Raw genomic sequence first — 20,572 nt, forward strand, 5'->3', positions numbered from 1 at the left:
GGTATTTTCATTGTATATTAAAAATCTGACCCAAATCTGAATAAGATAGTTTTTATTAAAGTGTTTTGTTGAACATATGAAATCATACTTTGTTTTTTAAAATCTTAGATTGAGAGTATTCTTTCCTTAAAAAGTACCTAGCTAATTATCTCTCCTATTGGGTCAGCATGTGGGAGTGTTTACTCTCTCTGAAATAAATATTTTTACTTTCACAGTAATCTCTGTACTCTAGGTATTATAGGTGTGAGAGAGTATTTGCCCTTCTGCCACCACTGTGTTTTACCATTTAGTGGTGCAGAGATGAGGTCAACAGAAGTCATGCCAGCATTTTCCATTCTCTTTTTTCCAAACTGGAGATGAGCAAAATAATTTCATGAGATGGTGAGCTCTGACTCAGTCTCCAGATTTATTCAGTGAACAGAAGTGGCATCAAAAAAAGAACTGAGTTAACTAGCAGCAAAACTTCTACTTTATTTCAGCTCCTTGCAGATAGCAGCATGTCTAGAATTGTGGCATGTTTACAAGTCACCCTCTGCTTGAATAACTATTGTGATCAACGACTAAAGAACATATAAAATCCAAAAGGGTAATAAATAGCTATAGAGTTGGAAACTTCATCATCTTCACCTGATGTCCATTCTGCATGAAGTACAGCATGAAACTAGATTAGTAACTACTGAGAGAGTTGACTGATGTCATTTCAAGGCCACTCTCACAGAGTTACGCTCAGTTATCTTTGAAGGGTCATGGCAATTGTGTGAGGTTCCTGAGGACTGTAAGAAAGCAAATGTCACTCTTGCCTTCAAGAAAGGTGACAGGAGACAAGTGAAAAAGTGGACTGAATATTGGCTGAAGTAGCTTAGAGGGTTGTGGTCAGTGGCAGAAAGTTCAGCTGGAGGTGTTCCACCTCCAAGTTTGCAGATGATACAAAGTTGAAAGGAGTGGTTGATACCTGAGATGGTTGTGCTGCCATTCAGAGGAACCATTCAACTGCCTGAAGAAATGTGGGAAGAGGAATCTCATTAAATTCAACCAAGGGAAGGAAAACTGTCGGGAAGAATAAATCCATGTACCAGCACAGACTTGGGGCTGGCTTCCTGGAAAACAGTTTTGCACAAAATAAAGTGGGGGCTTCTGGTGGACACCAAGCTGAACATGATCTGGCAGTGTGCCCTTGCAGCAGTGAGGGCCAGCAGCCTCCTGGGTGGCACGAGGAAGAAAGTCCCCAGCAGACCAATGGAGGTGACCCTTCCTCTCTGCTCATGATTGAGTGATGTCTGGAGTGCTGGCTCATGAAGATTATTAAGGTCTTGGACAACCTGATACACTGGGCTGAAAGGGCTGGAACTATTCAGTCTGGGTAAAAGAATGCTCAGGGGTAAATGCCTGAGGGAGGGAATAAAGAAGATGGAACCAGTATCCTCTCTCAGCTTTGAGCACAGAGATTGGGCAGGTGATCTGACCTCAGTGAGAGTGTAATTCTAAAAAATGTTTAAGCATTGAAAACCTTCCCCCTACAACTTCTCCGAACCCTCAAAATGGAGAAATGTATTAAATACTATGAATTATTACATGTTACTGCCTTGCTACATGTGGCCTTCACTGTACTATGCCACTGCAACATGTTGCTAATAATGCAGAAAGACATTTTAATATGGTTTAAAAATTACTGGTGGGAAAGAACTCAGTTTAATGGTAGGAGCTGCCACTAGCTTGTTCTACTACTTAGAACAATTAATAAAATATTCACGAAATTCTATATTAATGGTTATTAGGCATACATGTGCCATCCACATGTATGTATCATCCACATCCTTTTCTCCACTTACTGAGTATTTTATGTGTAGAAACAATATGCTGTGGAAACAGAATTTCTATTTGTTAATAAGCAAAGCTTTCCAGGTAAAATTACAGAAGAATATAGACTACTTGACATTATCTAGAGCTGTTTACAGCTAAAAATGTTAATCTCTTACCCTCAGAGACTGTATTTAGAAGATTCAGGGTTTACTTTAAAATATGTCAACTTTTCTGTGTTTTTTTTTTTCAAGGTTCTTTGTAGTCTAAAGTTCTTTCTTTCTTTCTTTCTTTTTTTCTGTGAAATATAGTTCTTATAATAGTACAATTATTGATTTATGACTTCATTTCTTAAGAGTTCTCAGCATCTTACAAAAGCCTAGTCACTTTTGACACTCTCTTTTTAAGTACGACACTTAGCCAAGGAAAGCAATAAGGACTTTGGAGATCACTTCTCAAGATAGAATTGGGATGGAGGGCATAATTCCATTTACTATTAAAGTACAATTTCGGGGGCAGTCATGTATTTGGCGCTTATGAGAGACCATTATGTATTTCCTTTGCCTTCATAGGCTTTTTTTTAATTTTATTTTGTAGGCATTTGCAAATTGTCTGTTTTGTTACTATTTCTTTTTAGTGGTGTTTTGGTCTTTTTTGTCACATCCCTGCAAGTCCATCTTTTGAGTGAGTCAGAAAGTAGCTTTTTGTGTGATTTATTTTGTAGGGCCCAATATTCTGGTGGGATGAACATTTCCTATTATTTTTAAATGAGGCTTAAGGTAAACAACAAGGACCAAAGATGTAAAAGGAAATCCCTGTGGGAATTTTTTAACTGTTTGGGTGAAAAAGTACCTAAAGTAGGGTGGGAAAAGTACTTGCAGTAGCTCAAAGAGCCTCAGTGACTGAGGGTCTCTGGAAACAGGTTGTTTTATATCTGTTTTGTTTAGTACCTTTTATGATCCAGTTCCTTTTAAGGCATCACTGGACTCAGGGGGTAATACCTACTATAGTGTAATAGTTAATGTAATAATTATGTAGAACAAGGAGAACTGACCAGCAGTATGTTATGTATGGGATATATAAATTATTTGGGGTCAATATATTTTATTTACCTAAAGGCCTTTTTCTGTGCTTAATACAGATCTCTTACACTCTTTCCCTTTTTTTCCCCAATGCCTTGAATTACTAAAGCTTATGAATAGCTTCTTAGAGCTCTTTCAGTTCCTAAGTTATTTTTTTCCCCCTAGGAAGAGCTTTGTCATTGAATGTGTGATGATAACATCTTTCTAAGCTAGGAAGGAAAAATCCTGTTAAACCGACAGCTTTAAATATTTTGTGACGTAACATAAAAGCAGTTATTTTAATGGAAAGCATTAAAAGCTGACTGGACAATCAATAAGCAGTATAAAGTATCTTTACTTTGATTCTGTATGTAATTAAGTCTGTCTACCTGCATGTGCCTGCACATATACGCACTTTTTGATTTTTTTCCCCCCCAGACTCGTGAACAACTGCAAGCTGATCTTCTCAGGTGTCAGGCAAAAATTGAGGACCTGGAGAAAGCTCTAATTGAGAAAGGACAGGTAAAAGGCTCTCTTAATGCCCTCTACCACATCATTTTCTCTGCTGCATGCAGTGGTGCCCTTGCCATCTTCATTGCTTACTGGTGTGTTAGTGCAAATGATGCGGCTTAATTGCGATGGCAGCAATAGATTGCTTAAGTAAAGGGAAGTATTTTACAACCTAAGAAAATGTCATTTCAGATTCATTTTCTAGCACATAATGCACTAAAGCATAGTCTCCAAATAACCATGTCTACATGCATCGTAAATTCTGTTCCCATTGTCGTTTGGTGAAGGCCTTTGTCCTGTTTTCCATTTTATTAGTATTTGTTATAAAATCCAATAAAATAAATGCTCTATATTTGTACTGGAGAATATTTTTGATGAGTAGCATGGAAAAATTAAAAAACCCCAAACTTCTAGACATGCTAGAGAAATTTACTCCTGAGTGTGTCAGGTTACTGGAAGCCACTCATGGTGTTACTCTCCTGGGTTTAAATTATTGGAGAACCCAAATGCTTTTAAATTCCCAAACTATCATACAAATTAAAAGCAGGCCTTATGCTTCAGCATATATAATATATGTAAATACTTGACAAAGATGTGACTACTGATGCATATTTAATAATGTCTAGGGTCTTCAGAAAGTCTGATTAAGGGTTATGAGCATACATTTGCAAATTGTTCAGTTGCGTAACTGCTAGAACGCACTGAAGAAGTTGGGGAGATTTATTTTATGATTTATTGTTTGAAATAAGAATTTAAAAATTGCAGGTTGCTTATGAGAATAAGATATAGCTATCTATAGATATGTTTGTTCAATCCTGTAGCACTGAACAAAAGCAATCTACAAATAATGCCAAGTGAATGATATCACTATTTTTATGGTTTATTCTTTGTAAGAAAAATTTTCTGTAAGATTCCGTATAACTGCAAAGGTTTGGGGACCATACTGAAATTAAGGGTAAAAGTAATTTATGCTAACTTCCACACAAATTGGATTTGCTTAGTATATTCCACGTAGATACAATAGTACTTAAAGGAGGGAATGTGTTGTCAATCTAAAACCAATGGCTCACTGAGCTTCTGGAAGAATGAATGAAACTGAAGACTTCTTGAGGATCTACTGCTGGTATTTTGGTGTGTTGACAAGAAAGGTGTTGAGGGCCAATTGCTGTGCAGTCCAAAGCATTAACAAAGTAGTTGACTATTACAGTGTATAATGTAAGTACTGTGTATGTAAGTAAGATAAATGAACTCGAATACACATGTAAGGAAATTCTTCTGTGATTTTTTTCTTCAAGAGTGTTATGTCAAAAAGGTAGACCTGGAAATTAGAATTTAATTAGTTATCACTTCGAGATTCAGAACCACATTTTCAACCTTGTATCTCTCAGTAATCCTGAGAAGGTGAACAGGGATGTGACAGGGAGCAGCATGGTGGTGTCTCTGGTGGGTTGGTTTGTATGCTGAGCATTAACTTTCCACAGAGGGGTTCACAGTGTCTTCCTGGGAGCTCTAGAACCTGCTTGGTTCTCCTGACCTGTTAGTATTTACATTCAACAAAATAAATGGTTGTGATGATAAACTGAATTCCTTGTGCACTATGTGATTTTTTTTTTAATTTATTTTATTATTACTTTGTCATTTAGGTGGTCATGGTAATGATGATGGTTTAATAATAATTGTGAAGTGTTCATTTGGGAAGCCAGTCCCTGAAGTGCTTTTGTAAAGGAAACAATTAATCATAAGTTCCAAGTGTATTATCCTAGAAAATTTTAGTCTTGCTTTACCCCTTTAGGAAACAGAAGCAGAAAAGAACTTCACAATTTTCCTGAAGTCAAATTCAGAGCAGGAGATTAGAATCTTATTGTTAAAAAATTATATGAGGCTTGGTTTATAAAACAATTTATATGTCATTTCAAAGTAGCTGTCAAGAGCCCTTGTTAATCCTTCTTCTGCTGGGTCTGTCAGTATGCCCTCAGAAGTAAAACAAAACTAATAATCCATTTCTGCAAGGTTGAGCTGCACGCATAAGAAAAATTACATTAAGTGAAGAAGTTCTTATAAAATATTAATAGTGGTAAATAATAAATCTAAAACTATTGGAGTATGTAATGTGCCAGATGGATGAATGCTCAGCTCTCTGTGATCTGGTGTGTAAATACAATTCCTTCGGAGTTCAGGTTTTTTCAGAAAGTCGAGTTGGACTTAATCAAGAAAGAAACAAAAGTTAATTATCAATAGGGCAAATTAATCGGTTTTTTCTACTTGAGTGAACTTGTGTTGAACCTGCAGGTCTGATGCAACTGTTGAAGCGGCCTTTTACCGTATCCATGCATTGAGGTATCCACCCTAAGCGAGTGGGTGCAACTCTTTGTTCAACCCTTGACCTTGGTGAAGTGCTAGTTAAATGTTAAAGTAAACACCAGATTTTATTCTCAACAGTTTTTTCACTGGCTTCAAAAATTCTTGACAAATGTAATGCCTTTTCAGTACCCATTTTTGTAGGTTATTCTTATAGCATCACATCCCTGAAGAGCTTGTTTATCCCATGAAAATTAAAATGCACTTATGCATTCTTGCTTATGAGTGGAAAAAGGAAAAAAAATGGTAGAATATGAAACTGAAACAGACAATATGTAGAAAATCTAACTTTGAACTTTTTTAAAAAAAGCTAATTGGAGTAAATATCATCTCATAAAGTTTCAGATTTTTTAGTTGACATTTCAAGACTACTTCATGGGCTGGGATATCCAGATTTCATTGATTTCTTGTGCAGCATTGATGTGCAAATACCTTGCTGACAAAGAAGGTATCATCCTAATACTTTAGTAAATGCATTTAGATTTTAAATAAATTGTCCCTTGAACCTAGAAGATAATTCAATCTAGAGTTACTATAGCATATTAAGTGTTGGATATCGTTTTATTAAACTTCTTAGAGCAGCATGAGCAAGGTTATGTAAATAGTTTTCTCTACAGGCAAAACAAAGCTAGTTTGGCTCTTATAATCCATTAAATCTGAATGTCCAGCTGTAGCTGGCAGTGAGGTTTTGTAACTTGAGTTTTTAAAGGGTATTTGATGAGGCCTTTTAAAGCCACAGGAAAACCTAAAAGGAAAGATCAGCTTTGGAACAAGTGATCAATTAGAAATACAGTTTCTAAATGGAGCACAGAATATCTCATATCAGTTCCCTTCCTCCACAGCTTTGAATTCCATGTCACAAACACTGTGTATTAGCCAGATTCTCACATTTTTGCCAGAGGGTATTTACCTGTATATTACTGAAGCTTATTTTCAGTCATTTGGGGTAATAAAATGTTTTTCTTCCCTTTCTCCCTTAGTATTTGCATTTCACCACTCAAAATGGGATGATTTTGCAAGAAAGTTCCCAAACCTTTGCAATGGAAAGAAATAGTTTAGAGTTCAGCTGAGTAAATAAATGTTTTTAAAATGACATAAACTATTATATAACTGTGGTCTCCCACAATTGCTACATGTAAAGATTTTAAATTATATGCTTCTTAGGAAAAAAGAGACTCTGCAACAGGAAATAGAAGGAACTTTTATTTTCATTGTAATATAAAATGCTGTATATCCTTGAAATATTTATGATAGCTCTGTTTTTCAATGTGTGACCATTCCATACTTGAATGTACAATGATGTCTGAAATCTTGTAATTATTGTGGTCATTTGTCTTGTTTAACAACATATATATATATATTTAATCCTCTTCTTCCTCATAGGATTCAAAATGGGTGGAAGAAAAGCAGCTGTTAATTAGAACAAATCAGGAGTTGCTAGAGAAGGTATGTGGGAATACTTTCACCATTGCTGCCCTTTATCATAAAAGACATTGAAAGTACTAAGTACTGGAACATCAACATGGAATTACTTTATTTCTCACCAGAAACAGAAATTTAAATGAAAGTCTCTGATTAAAGTACCAACATGCCTTTGTACTCTTCAGGAACTGAAGCTGCTCTTTATTGTGGAGTTACATGTGTAGCCAACAGTCCATCCAAAGCTGGCTGATGTTCTCATGTCCAGCAAAACACACAGTTACACAAAGATTATTATTGTCCTGATCACTAACAAAATTGCCTGCTCCCCTCAACCTTCCACTATTTACAGTTTTTCTACACATTAAGTAATACTGGTTGATTTAAGACATTGTATTTACTATCTGGGGTACTCGGAGCTGAGTATCTGCATCATTCTTCATTGATACTGGTGGAAAAGTTAGCTAGTACTCTCAAAATCAAAGAATTAATTTTATTAATTAGTAGCTTAATATTAATACAAAAATAACTAAAAGAAAAATCATGTCTAAAAGTAGCTAGAGCCAAGTCAGATTTAATTTATTCAGACACTTACATGGGCATTATTAATGTTACAGTGCATTATGCCAGGTGTTACACTTCTATTTAGTTTCATACAAAAAAAGATCACCCAGTTAAACTATCACCCAATTAAACTAGACAGGAGAGCAAAGCTATTAGTCAGCATAATTAATATTCAATTTTGAAGTTCTGTTTTTGTCACTGTTAGTGCCCGAAAGCACAATTCTGGAAAATTAAAAAGTGAGCATTAAAACCTCTTCCTCCATTATTGTCTTTCATATACTGTAAAGAATAGATGTCTACTTAGGCAAATACAATGAGAACAGTCTACCCAAATGTTAATGTAATTCAGATTCACTTGCTTGATTTTAAAAGAAAACTTATATTGCCTAACTTATTCAGATATAGTATTCATATCAATTTTCCTGCTACTTCCATCTTAATATTCTAAGAGAACGTTGACCATTTGCTGCTGGCAGGTCTCAAAAGTGCTTTCTGATGTGCTGTTCCTTCTTTAGCTGCAAGACATGGCCCAATGTGTAATGAAATAGTTAGATTTTGTCTTAACTTGGTGCACTATCTTTTCTAGTGCTTACAGGGTGTTGCTGTGTTGTGTTTGTCTCATAGATTTACAGAATGGAACAAGAAGAGCATCAGCTGAAGAATGAGATGCAAGATGCAAAAGACCAGAATGAGCTGTTAGAATTCAGAGTGCTAGAGCTTGAAGTAAGAGATTCTCTCTGTTGCAAACTCTCAAATGGAGCAGAAATTATGTTTGAACCCAAGCTGAAATTCCTGTAAAGATTACTGGTGTCTGGTGCATGTTTAAGGGAAGTCACTTAGGTATCTATTTTTTAAATGTTGTATCTTGGGATAATGAGATTTGATGCCACTGCCTTAATGTGTTTTGGAGAGAATGCTCACTAATGTTTATAAAGATGTAATATAGCTAATATAAATTGCATATAGTTTGGTTTTCATCTAATAAAATATTTTGTTTTGCAATATTTTGCCTTTTTTATTTGTTTCATTTCCATAACTGCTCCTTTCCTGCATGTAAAATCACTTGGTATGTATACTACAGCCTTGTTTGGCATTGATTAAATTAACACACCTTCTCACATCTTGCATGCAGTGATCTGACTAAAGATCTGACACATTCATCACATCAATGTATAATTGCTTTAAATTACATTGATTTAAGATTGATCACATTCTTATGAAATAAATTTATCTTTAAAAGAATATATTTTGATAGATGCTTTGAAAGAATTCCTCTTACCTGAAATCCATTTTCTGATGGTTTAAACTGCTAATGGACTGGAAATAATTGGCCTCAGTCAACGGAAAATGAAAACAAAAATCCCTCTGACAAAGTCAAAGTGGTGAAGCACAAGTACAACTCCTGTGTATGTCAAACTAATACACTGCCAAAAGCAAACAAATTCTATGCTTTGCATAAATGAAATAAGCAAAATTATTTGTTAATAACAATTTGAACATGTAGGCTACAATGGATTACAATAGAAAACAGTGGTTCTTATCACCTGATAAATTGGGCTCATGTAGAATTTAGTAACACTAAAGTAGTTGTGTATGATGCACAGTTGTCACACGGTTGTACTGCCTGATGACACATTGTTCAAAGATCATCAGCATTCTTAACACTGCTTAGAATAAACTCTCCGAGAAACCTATCATTGTCACTCCTCCATAATTTTTATCACCCAGCACGTTTCACTGAAAATCTTGGCATGTGTAACTTCTCTGATAAAGATGAAAATGTCATGTCTTCCCATTATGTGGACGTTCATTTTGTCTCTGACATTTCTTAATCTTTTTCTCATTCTTTTTCGACCATATGTTTTGATGTCATAGCCCATTATATTCAAAGTTATGAATTTAGGTTATTAGAATTTCAGTAGATGTTCAGAAAAATAAATATGCTTTCTAATACATATCTTTATATTTTATTAAAAGAATTGTGAAGTTAAAAAAATAAAAAAAGTTGAAGAACAATTTAGCATTTGAATTGGCAGTTACACTAGAAACTGCTTCCTAAAGTGTCAGTGCTCTTAGAAGTAAAACAGTTAAAAAAAAAATTTCTTAGGAAAAGAGCAAATGTTTTTCAGTAGATCCTTCATTAGTGTATTTTTCACATGCGAGAACCACATCAAAAAAAGCTCAGTGTGACATGCTGAATTTTGTCATGTGCCAAAGCTTTAAAAACTTGTTTCATAGAATAACAATGGAAGTATTTTTGTGCAATTATGAGAAAAGATTTCTTTTCCCTAGTAGTCAAGCATGTAGACACAAATGTGACTGAAAATGCAATGCTTTAGGAAAACCGTCAATGTTTCTGGGAATCAGGACAATATTTTTTAGAGCAATTAAATTATTTCAGATGGAAATTAGGCTAACGTAGAAAACACAATCATTTGTTTATAATTTAATACAAGCAAGTTTAGGTGAGTTTAATGCAATTGCAACTGATTAATTTTTAACAATATACAAAATTAAAACAATTTGGACAAGAATTAAGCTTCTGGTTTTGGGTTATGACAGCTAAGTTATTTAAGCCCATTTCAGAATTAGGCTGTTAATGTAAATATTATCTAAAATAAAACCTGAGAGGGAGAAAAATGTATAGCCTATGGAGATTTTGCTCTCTACGTTGTAGTTTCAAATTAGGTTTAATCTAGTTCATGAACAAGATTTGCCATGTGTTGTAACTTGCTGAAGTGAACGGATGCAGCCCTCCTGCCATATCAATTAAAGCGCCTCATTTTGTAATTTAGAAAATGGAGCAACACATGGATGGTCATAAAAAGTAAAATATTTGCAGTAGTGTTCTCTCTCAGAAAATGAAGCTGCTGTTGCCAAAGCCTCCTCTTGTAAAATGGAGATGAAATCTGGTGCTCCTTGCTTGTGTTCCCACGGCCAAAGAGAATTCAGATAAGACCTGGTGCCTTGGTTGCCCAGAGCTTTCAATCCAGTCAAATTTTCACAAGCACATTAAAATTTAATTGAAGTAAAATTTCTTGTTTATCGCTTTACTCTATTTCTGCCTTTTAAGAATTAATAGGGTGGTATTTTGAAGAAACACGTAAAACTCAAATAGATGGACTGGATAAGTTTTAGAAATACTAGAGTTTTAGATAAATGGGAATTTATAATTTTTAGTTTGGGCATAGAGAACATCATAACTGTAGAATAGTGCTGCCTTTCAACATCTTCTGACATCCTGGGTTGTACAGTAAATCTGAATTGAGATTTTAAATACTCTAATAGGAAAGCTGACTGTAGAATAAACAGGGAGCTGCTATGCTGATACACAGCTTTAGTTTTAGTGAGAAAATCTTCAGTGATAATGCTATTCCATGATGGAGTTCAAATTTTTTTCCTGAAGTTTCTTTTTTTAAATTGTTTTTTTCACACAAGAAAGCGATAGTTAAGTAAGGTTTTAATCAAGATAAAAACCTGCAGAGTATTTTAGAGCTTCAGTCAATTAGGGCCGCTGTTGCAAGGGTTCCTGCAGCTGAGGAGTGTCGGGTAACTTTGCAGAAACTAAGTGTACATGGAATCAGTTGGCAGCTATCACCATTTTTGTGTTTAGCTAAAGCCAAAATTCTTCAAATACGGTAAAAATATGAGAAAATACTATATATTTGGAATGTGAACAGGAATCTGCGTTTTTAATGTGTAAGCATGTTTTGTAAAGGTGTGGAATAAGTGTTTACATATAATCACACGTGTTGTTTTTAAACAAATCTTTCCTCAGGAGAGAGAGCGAAGGTCGCCAGCATTTAATCTTCATATAACCACATTCCCTGAAAACAATGGAAGTGCACTTCAACTGTTCTGTCATCAGGAAGGAATAAAGGTATATGCAGAGCATTAGAAACAGTTGGATGGCTAGGAACTTTTTTGGAATAACCAATCTAATATCCGAACAGATTGTCTGGCATTTGCCAGGGAAGAAAACGTGAAAAGATTAATTTAGTAAGAAAAGATATTTTTAACCTGGGAAAGGATTTTGTAAGAATGCGTTCTGGTAGTCAGTCAGGAGTTCCTCAATGAAAATGAAGTCTGGTCAATCAAAATAATTTACATTTGGTCTAGAGAAGAAAGTGTGAGTTGATGTGATTCATTGTCAGACTTGCTACAGTACATTGTTCTTGATATTAAATGTTTTCATCTAAGTTCAGAAATATGACATTGAGGTATTATTTTACACCCAGATTAGTGAAGCATTTTGTTTGTTGAATGAATATGCTTGAGTTATTTTCCTAGACCAGGGCCTTGAATCATGAGGTGCCTGATCCAAGCTCAGATAAGTGGAACTCTGTCATTTTAGATCAAGCACAAGACAAGGGATCTCCCTTGGTTAGCTTTTGCTATGAGGAAGCAAGAATTACTCTATTCACTTCGGTTCCCCCATGAACAGGCTAGCTGTGACACTTGATTTGCATGCTGCTTCAGCTAAGATTGAATTCAGACTGGTGCTGTCAGTAATATTGCACAACAGGTCAGGGTGACTTTTCTACAAGTAACTAAGGCATAATCTTAGTGCCACTCACTAGTGATTTACACTAATATTTTTAATTGTGTTTTCAAGTCCTCCTACAGGAGACTTGCTGCTATTGAGTGCCTTAATGAGCACAGTATGATCTCTAGAGTAAATAAACTGAAATTGTTGGCTGCATATTTTTAGAAGCTGAGTAGTCTAAAAGAAAAAAGTTAAAATCTCATTCTTACCTACAGGTTTGGTTAGATACTTATCTCCCAAACCATATCAAGAGTCATCAGTTAGCGTATTAGCTTTCAAATAGAACCTTCATGGGATGCCAGACCTGCTTTTAGCTTATCCATTTTTCTTATTCACGTGTTGGCTGTAAGCAGGTACAGTGTACCAGGATCTAGAATTCCTATTTTTTCCCCATTGTTTACTGTGACACTCCTTAACAGCAGTGTTCTTTTCAGGCTGACCTTCAGTTTACTTACCTGTAAGGAGAGGGAGTCACCTAACATGAGCATGCTGAGACTGCTGACCTTTTATCTGTTTTCAGTGTTTTTCAAAATTGTTAGCCATCAGTAGCACAGTAGATTCCAAAATGATGCAAAATCTAGTTTTTTTTCTAAATCTTCCTTTATGCTTCATACAGAAATAAATGAATTAGAATGATTATTTCTGGCTCAATAGATGCAAGAACTTGCATGTCTTAGTGAATTCAATTCCTCACTAGCATCACTGTTTGGCTAAAGAAGTTTCCATTCAATATTGTCATTGCTGATGATAATCAATATTTTGTTTTTAACCTTGTTCCAAACACAAGTGTATTAAGGTTTGCACCATTCTGGAGTCAGTGATGTGCAGTGTTAAATAGCTAATGTAACATTTGGGAACACTGGTGAGGTGTTGAGGTAAGAGAGGGAGGGGACTTCTCAGGATCGAACAACTTGAACACAACAGTTTACTGGACTAATTTGTAGATTCTCTCCCACATCTGTGCCTGGTCTTCAGGAAATCTTTCGTTTCTTATTCAGCCTTCCTCACTGGAATATAGAATCATGAGCTAATATATTCTGATGTAGCTATGTAATTTGCAAGCCTAGCTGGTTTAGCTTTAAAAAATGTTAAAGATTGATTAGCCTGACTACCGACATAGTGCAGTTGCCCAAAGCATAAATGCAAAGCAGCACATTATGTACTGGAAGCAATGAAACAAATGAGCCAAGAGCCTTGTGAAATATTGTCCTCTTCTAAGCAGTGCTAAATACGAGCAGAAGTGGCAGCGTTTAACAAGGCTGGTTTGCTTTATGTATGTGAATTAAGCATTTTGGGCTCACACGAGCTGATGTTTTCCCATGTGCTCAAGCCTTCCTACCTTTGAACAGCACAGCTGCATACAACCTGTCAATGGGAATGATCCCTGGTCCATGTGAACCTGTGGACTATACTTGGAATAGTTCTGGAGAATGTGATTAGCGCAGGTTAGACAGTTCCATGACCCCTTCCAAGAACTTGTAAAAGCAAAAAACAGAGTTCTGAGGCCTAGGAATGGACCCTGGCACAGTGCAAAATAAAGATATCATCTGAATTTATTTTTTTTTTTTTTTTAAAATCAGAGCAGTGTTTTTCTTTATTTCAGTGGCTGGGCCTTAGTAAAGATGGGTTGTTCAGCTCTTTTTGTGGATCTGAGAGCTGGCTGGAAGAGAAACATAGCTTTCTACTCAAAGGTTATGAGCTGATGGTGTTTGGAGGAGCATGTACAGCCCTCTGTGCACATTCCCTTCTGGCATTGTAAGGCTGTTTTGAAACCCCATACTTTTGTTTACCAAAGAAAATAAAAAGCAAACAGCAAATCACCCAGGGAACCTTCTTAGCAATTATTTTCTTCATGCTCTCCGTCCTTTTAAGTTCTGTAGGTTGATGTGGTTGATGCTCCACTCCAAACAAACAAAAAAATGTTTTTTAAGCCTTTTGTCTTTAAACACACTTTTAAGCCTGTTTATCAGCTTTGATCTTTCCTCTACATACACTAGCAGGATGATGAATGTGAATGATGGAGGAACATTCTGCCCTCATGAAAGACACCCAAGTTGCTTGCTGTAATCAAAAGTGACATTTTGTTTTGCCTTTGAAAGCATCAGTAACACTTTTGTAATTGTGATGCAAAACTGATGTTTCACTTATTTACATTTGTAGTCTCTTTGCAAACAGAAGTGAATAAAGGGTACATAAAATGTAGCATATAAAAACTATTTCTCACCTACTCTAAAGAAAATAAATCTTGAACATCTTTTTCAGGACGTGAATATATCTGAACTTATGAAGAAACTAGATATTCTTGGAGATAATGGGGTAAAAAATTTTAAATATACCTTCAGTTTTATGGTTAATTCAATACATTTTTTTCCCCACAGCAGATAATAACATCCAAGAAAATGCAGAGGGTGATTTTTATATGCCTATATGTATTTGTATGAAGAATATGAATTGTTAGCTACTGCTTTTACAAACTTGAAATCTCTTAGTTAAACTGATACCAGTGAAAAGTGTATTTTTTTAAGCTAGGGTTTGGTCTTGACTGAATGATGTAGAAAAAGGCACTGAAGTAGGCAGAGGGAAAAAATAAAACCCAGACCAAATATAAAAGGAAATGAAAATAGGTTTAAAACAGAAATGAAAACCAGACCAAGTTGTTTGTGAGTTTTATCTTTTGAGGAGTAGTAGTAGTACCTACAACTGTGAAGTCTGTTTTCTGCCAGGAGTGGATTTTCTGGGAGAAAGGCAAGGATAACTGTCTCCCTTTCTTCTATAGTGCCAAATACAGAATAAAATCTTGGTCATGCAGTTGTGGCACAAACATCCAGGGAGCTGGGTCCAGTTTATAGCTAGGTTTAACAGACTGAGATCTTTATAATGCTGGTTTTAAGTTCTAGATTTGCATATTATGTTGAAAGTTCTGTGAGGGTTTCTGTGGTACTTGATCTTTGCATTGTTTTCATTAATGGAAAGTCTACCTCTGAAAGTGCATGAAGGGGAGATTCACTTGTTGTAGGGCCATAGTCCAATTAACAGGCCTAGGGGAAAAAAATTTCAAAATCCCTGACAGAAACCACTTAATCTTCATCAAATAATAAACTGTTGCAAAGGTGTTGGGGAGGTGATGGACTGAAATTGAGTGGAAACTAAGCACTCCTGGTTTAACTTTTAATACTTTCAATCATGGGATACCTTTTGGTCATGTCTATGATTCTAGATGTTGTAAGTTATTTATTTTTTGAAGTACAGTTATTTCTTGTGTTAAAGGATGAATTTTTGACCCACTTTAAAATGCATCTTTTTGTATTTTAGAATTTGAGAAATGAAGAGCAGGTTGCAATAATCCAAGCTGGGACTGTGCTTTCCCTCTGTGAAAAGGTAGAATTCAATAAATGATTTTCTTTGTTGAAAATTGACCATGTCTTCTTATATCATATAACTTTACCAGGGAAGCATGATTTTTCTGTTTGGGTCATCTGGATTTGAGCATGTATTCATCCTTACATGAATGTTGGGATTGTGATGTCTTAAGGTAAAATCAAACTTACAAAATAAGCCTAGTTTAAAAATAAAGACATGTTTTAGAGATATTCCCCTAGCATAAAGTACTAAAAAAGCCACTTAACAATAGAGGTTTCATTCTCAGAAGTGCCGATGTCCTCAGTGCTCCTGGGAACGTGGTGCTGTGACATCCTTGGTAAGGGGCCCATGGTCCGTTTCAGGCTCATTTCTGTGGATGATTTAAAAAACTCAGAGCAGTCAGTGGTCTTTCCCTCTGTAAAACAGTGGACATAGAGAAAAAGTAGTTTGTACAAGGTAGATATTCAGTCAGGTCACTCTTTTCTGCATGACCAATTCTCAGTTACAGAGGAAATATAATCTGTATATGAATAGCAGTGATACTTAGAACTAAGCAAGGCTTGTATATTTTTCTAAAGAAACTTCTGTCCATCCTTTTCATATATTTCTGTTAAATCTTTCCTAGATGCATTCTTGAAATTCAGAATCAGAACTTTGAAATTAAAATTTGAGCACTTTGCAATAATTACTTTATTTGGTATAATTTTGATAATCTACTTATCTAAATATCTTGAAGTAGATAATCCATACTAGGTAATTTTAAAATCATTAATTTGAGTGAGTGATTGCTATAAGCAAACTAAAAATGAGGAAAAGTGCTAAAATCCATATGTTTTAATTGTGTTGTAGCATTAAAAGTGAAGGTGAACCTCAGTATAAAAGGCTAAGATAGAGACTCCTAAACACATGGTTGTCTCTTCTGTCCCTCTTGGTTCCAGAAAGGCTTACAGGCATAGGAAGATCAGGATCAACATTTAGTTTTGCATATCATTCATACCTTCAAAAAAATTAAACCTCTAATTATTGCAAATAGCCCTTCGCTTGATTGAGGGGAGCTGTGAGAGATGTCCATTTCTATCAATTTCAAGGGTTCAGAATGCTCACAGTCTTGTTGAATATCAGCGGTGAGGTTTCTCTTAGGAATATCTTCAGCTTGTCACCTTCAAAATGAAGAAAACAAAGATGATGAAAATAGAATCCCTGGGGAATATAGGGTTCCTGTTCGTTTTTTTTCTGTGTAAAGTTAAGTAGGTAAAACAAATTTCCATTTTTATTCACTGGTCTCTTAAATAGTGGAAGGTCCAAAATTATGAAATAATGAATTTACATTTTGTGTATTTGTAAACTTATGTTTGAAATTTCATATCTAAATATTTGGGGAAAAAATCCTGGTGTGTCATTAGTTCCTTTGAGTCTGAGCCCTCATGAATTCACTAAAACTATAAATTAAAAAAAGCTGATGTGCCATGCTTACCAAAAGAATTAAAGCAAATATGGGTAGTCCAATGTTAGTAAGCAAGGCATTTGAGGACAGTGATAATTATCAGTGGCAAAGTTACAGCTGGTTTTAATGGTAGCTGGTGCTACAAAAAGAAGCATTAGTCTAAACTGTGGTCTCTGTAAGCTAGTAATTGATCCTTATTATAGACCAGTAGAGAAATTAAATAAAACAATTAATTCAGAACTGAGCTTTCTCATCCATTCCAATAAACTTAAATGTGAAATATTAATATAATCCCAATGATGGTTAGTAATGCATTTAGCTATTACAGCAAGTGATTTTTTTCTTTGGAAAGCAAAGTATACCATTCTTCTTTATTCTGATTGGTTTTTTGGTCACCAGAACGGAGAGGGATTCATTGTAGCAAAGACAAGAACTTCCATCTATCTGTCTGTCTCTCTGTTTTGTTTTTCCCTCTATATTACTGATGTTTCAGAAGTGAGCCTCTTCCCACAAAGAGTGTTGCAAACTGTGCAAAATCAAGGATTGGGTTTTCCACCTTGTGTATTGTTTAAATTGCCCTCTGGAAAAATGAAGCAGTGGATGCCTGAAGTTAGGTGATGGTTTTGCAAATCAGGCCAACAAGCACTGTGCTTGTTGGTGTATCACGTAAGAAACAGTCAGGTTGATTTTGCATTCTTGATCCAAGTCTGTTTTGTATCTTGAACTTTACAGGGGGGAAAAAATTTATTTAATGTAGGAAAGCAACCTCCACTTGTTAGTCCTTAGTGTGTCTGCAGTCTTCCATTCTGCCTATGTTCTCACCACCTGTTTATTTATGTAGAACTTCAAAGTGGACAGATAGCATGTGCCTGGAAGTGTTGGCAATAAACTTGCAAAATGTTTGATACTAATTTTTTCAAAAGCTTTATTTTTTTTTTTCATGTACTGTTTTTTTCCCCTTCACACTGCTATGTTCCTGTAGTGGTTGAAACAGATAGAGGGAACAGAAGCTGCACTGACACAGAAGATGTTAGACCTGGAGAATGAAAAGGTAAGGAACAGTAGCTAAAAGTATAATTCATTTAGCTAAAACTCATCTCGAGGGAATGTGTATAAACTTCATCCCAAGTTGATTTGCTGCCTTTCTCTGCTTAACAGAGATTGCTTCATGGTAAATAGGCAAAGGTTTCTAGAACAATCTATTGCTTATATTCTTTGGGGCGAAAGGGTAATGTCAAATCTGTATAGAACAAAAATAGCATATTATATACAAATTAGGGCACAAATGCGTAACTACAGAGCATATTGACCAAACAGTATGAAATTGTCTGTGCTTTCCCTGTGTATTAATTTGTCTGGCAACAGTATTGTCTTTTGAATCTTGAGGGCATGTTACTAGAATTTGTAAGGATATTTCTTTGCTCTCTGATACTCAGCTTCTGGACAAGCTGTCAAGACCTCTTACTCCAGATGACCTTTCTTGTCCCATGGTCTTCATACCTAAAGACAGAATGTTTTCTCAAAAGCAATTCTGTCTTGCAGAACAAACTGACCTTATTTTTCCATATGTTGAACAAAGAATTTTAGAATGTGTTCATTTTTGTTGGTTTACCATGCATGCTGTGCTTCACATCTTCAAATGGTTTTCCAAACACTGATTAATCCTCACCACACCTTTTACAGGTAGATAAATAATTAGCGTTACATTCATCCTAAAGAATGGGACAATGAGACAGGGAGGTTAAGTGATTTGCCCATGGCCACTGAAGAAGTGTGTGTTTGAGCCACAAACAAAAAGAGAAGTGCTCAGATTGTTCTCTGTTGAGTGTAGCCTTTCATACTGATTGTAATGCATCATAGATATGATCCTTCCCACATTTAGTATTTCTTTATTTTTAACTCTTATTATGGAAAAATGCAAAAGTTTTTGGAAGGGACAGTGCCCACAAATACTAAATTCTTTTGTAAGAAGAATTGGAAAAACATTATTTCTTTATAACTTGAATTGTTGTCTTCCCACTTACTATCTGTGATGTTTTCAACTCTTACTTCGAGTAGCCCTTGCATCTATTTGTTTAGCACAGCAGTCTGAGAATCTGCATCACTAATGATTGACTCAATCATGAAATGAGTTAAGAAATAACATTCTAGCATGATGCTTTCAGAAGAACTGAGCACTGGTTTAGTCATCCTTGGAACCCATGTTAAGGATTTGGGGTCCTATTCTTGTTTCCTTCCCTCTTGCTTTTTGTGGGCAGCTTTTACTGTACCTTTTTTGAGAAGTACCATGATCAGGGCAGCTGCGTTGCTTTTCTGGGGTCTGGTGGTGAACTCAGCTGAGCTGGTCTGACCCCCTCTACAGCCTCAGACAACTCAGTCTAGTTCTGTGGTGTCAGACACCTGTAAGCATGTCAGGACCAGACTTGTCCTTTACTGTGCAGTTCATGGTGGTTGCATCTTGTACAACAGCCACCAGTTTTGCTGTAATCCATCCCCATCAGAAAATTATAACACTTGGGTAGTCAAGGTGGGATTGGATTCAGTTGCATAAGCATGGCGTCTGAGGCCATATTACATTCTTGAGAGTTCTGGAGATGTCCACAGGGGGCTGACAAATATGACCTATGGGACTTATTGGAGACCCCTGCCCTTCTGGACCAGTAGCTGAAGTAACATATTCTAAAATGGGTATCATAGCTATAGATGCCTATCTGTGGGTAATCAAGTTCCAGCCCCAAGATCAAGGCCTGACTTAGACTTTGGCTTTACCTTCAGTATTTATTAGTGGGCAATTAAAAGAACAAGTTTACAAAATAAATTAATAATAAACATTATGCTTCTTATACAGAGAACAAATAGCACCTTATTCCTCTGAGTCCTTTAATACTGATCTTATATGTTTCTACTGTCACCAGTTCTGGATTGCTCTTAACATGTGGGAGGTCATCTGTAGTCACTTTGTGCCCTGAGCCCCTCCAAAGCATTGATTTGTTGATTAGAATGAATTTGTTTTAAAGTAGATGTTTGGACTGAGAATTCATAATCATGGTTCATGCTTAGGCAAACTCTGTGTCAGTGCTACACTGGCAGCTGACAGCAAAGTTGTCAGAAGTCCACATGTATGCTTGAAGGCAAAATTTGGCCAAATAAGTGACTTTGGGGCAATCACATATCCAATAAAACTAACTGGACCAGAAATATTTGATTTTTTTGATACTTTTAATGAAGGCTGCAGTAAATCATCTTAAGAACCCTATGTATTTAATTTGGCATTTATGTTGAGAAAATAAGTTGAGAAAATTAAAAAATTTGTTGAATGGAAAAAAGAATGATGGAAAATATTAAATTCAATCAAAGGGCTTCTCTGCTTTCTGGTATACTTATAATTTTTTTGAGCGTGAAATCACATCTTGAATGAAAAGCTAATAAAGTCAGATAACTATTTTATGTTCTACTTATTATCACCCAACCTGGTCTAGGGGAGGGTGTCCTTGCCCATGACACGAGGGTTGG

General features: G+C 35.7%; 1 protein-coding gene across 8 annotated transcripts in view; it reads left to right on the plus strand.

Moving 5' to 3' along the window:
- The window catches only part of JAKMIP1 (janus kinase and microtubule interacting protein 1), a 244,905-nt gene that overhangs the window by 113,276 nt on the left and 111,057 nt on the right, over positions 1 to 20,572 (plus strand). For all 8 annotated transcript variants that reach the window (XM_050337666.1, XM_050337665.1, XM_050337671.1 and 5 more), the window contains exons 12-18: positions 3,297 to 3,380; positions 7,110 to 7,172; positions 8,334 to 8,432; positions 11,488 to 11,589; positions 14,518 to 14,571; positions 15,568 to 15,633; positions 18,042 to 18,110. In XM_050337666.1, the coding sequence (XP_050193623.1) occupies positions 3,297 to 3,380; positions 7,110 to 7,172; positions 8,334 to 8,432; positions 11,488 to 11,589; positions 14,518 to 14,571; positions 15,568 to 15,633; positions 18,042 to 18,110 (537 nt within the window). The remainder of the gene's footprint in view (positions 1 to 3,296; positions 3,381 to 7,109; positions 7,173 to 8,333; positions 8,433 to 11,487; positions 11,590 to 14,517; positions 14,572 to 15,567; positions 15,634 to 18,041; positions 18,111 to 20,572) is intronic.

The sequence above is a fragment of the Myiozetetes cayanensis genome, unplaced genomic scaffold, assembly GCF_022539395.1.
Source record: "Myiozetetes cayanensis isolate MyiCay16 unplaced genomic scaffold, myiCay2020 scf7, whole genome shotgun sequence".
NCBI lineage: Eukaryota > Metazoa > Chordata > Aves > Passeriformes > Tyrannidae > Myiozetetes > Myiozetetes cayanensis.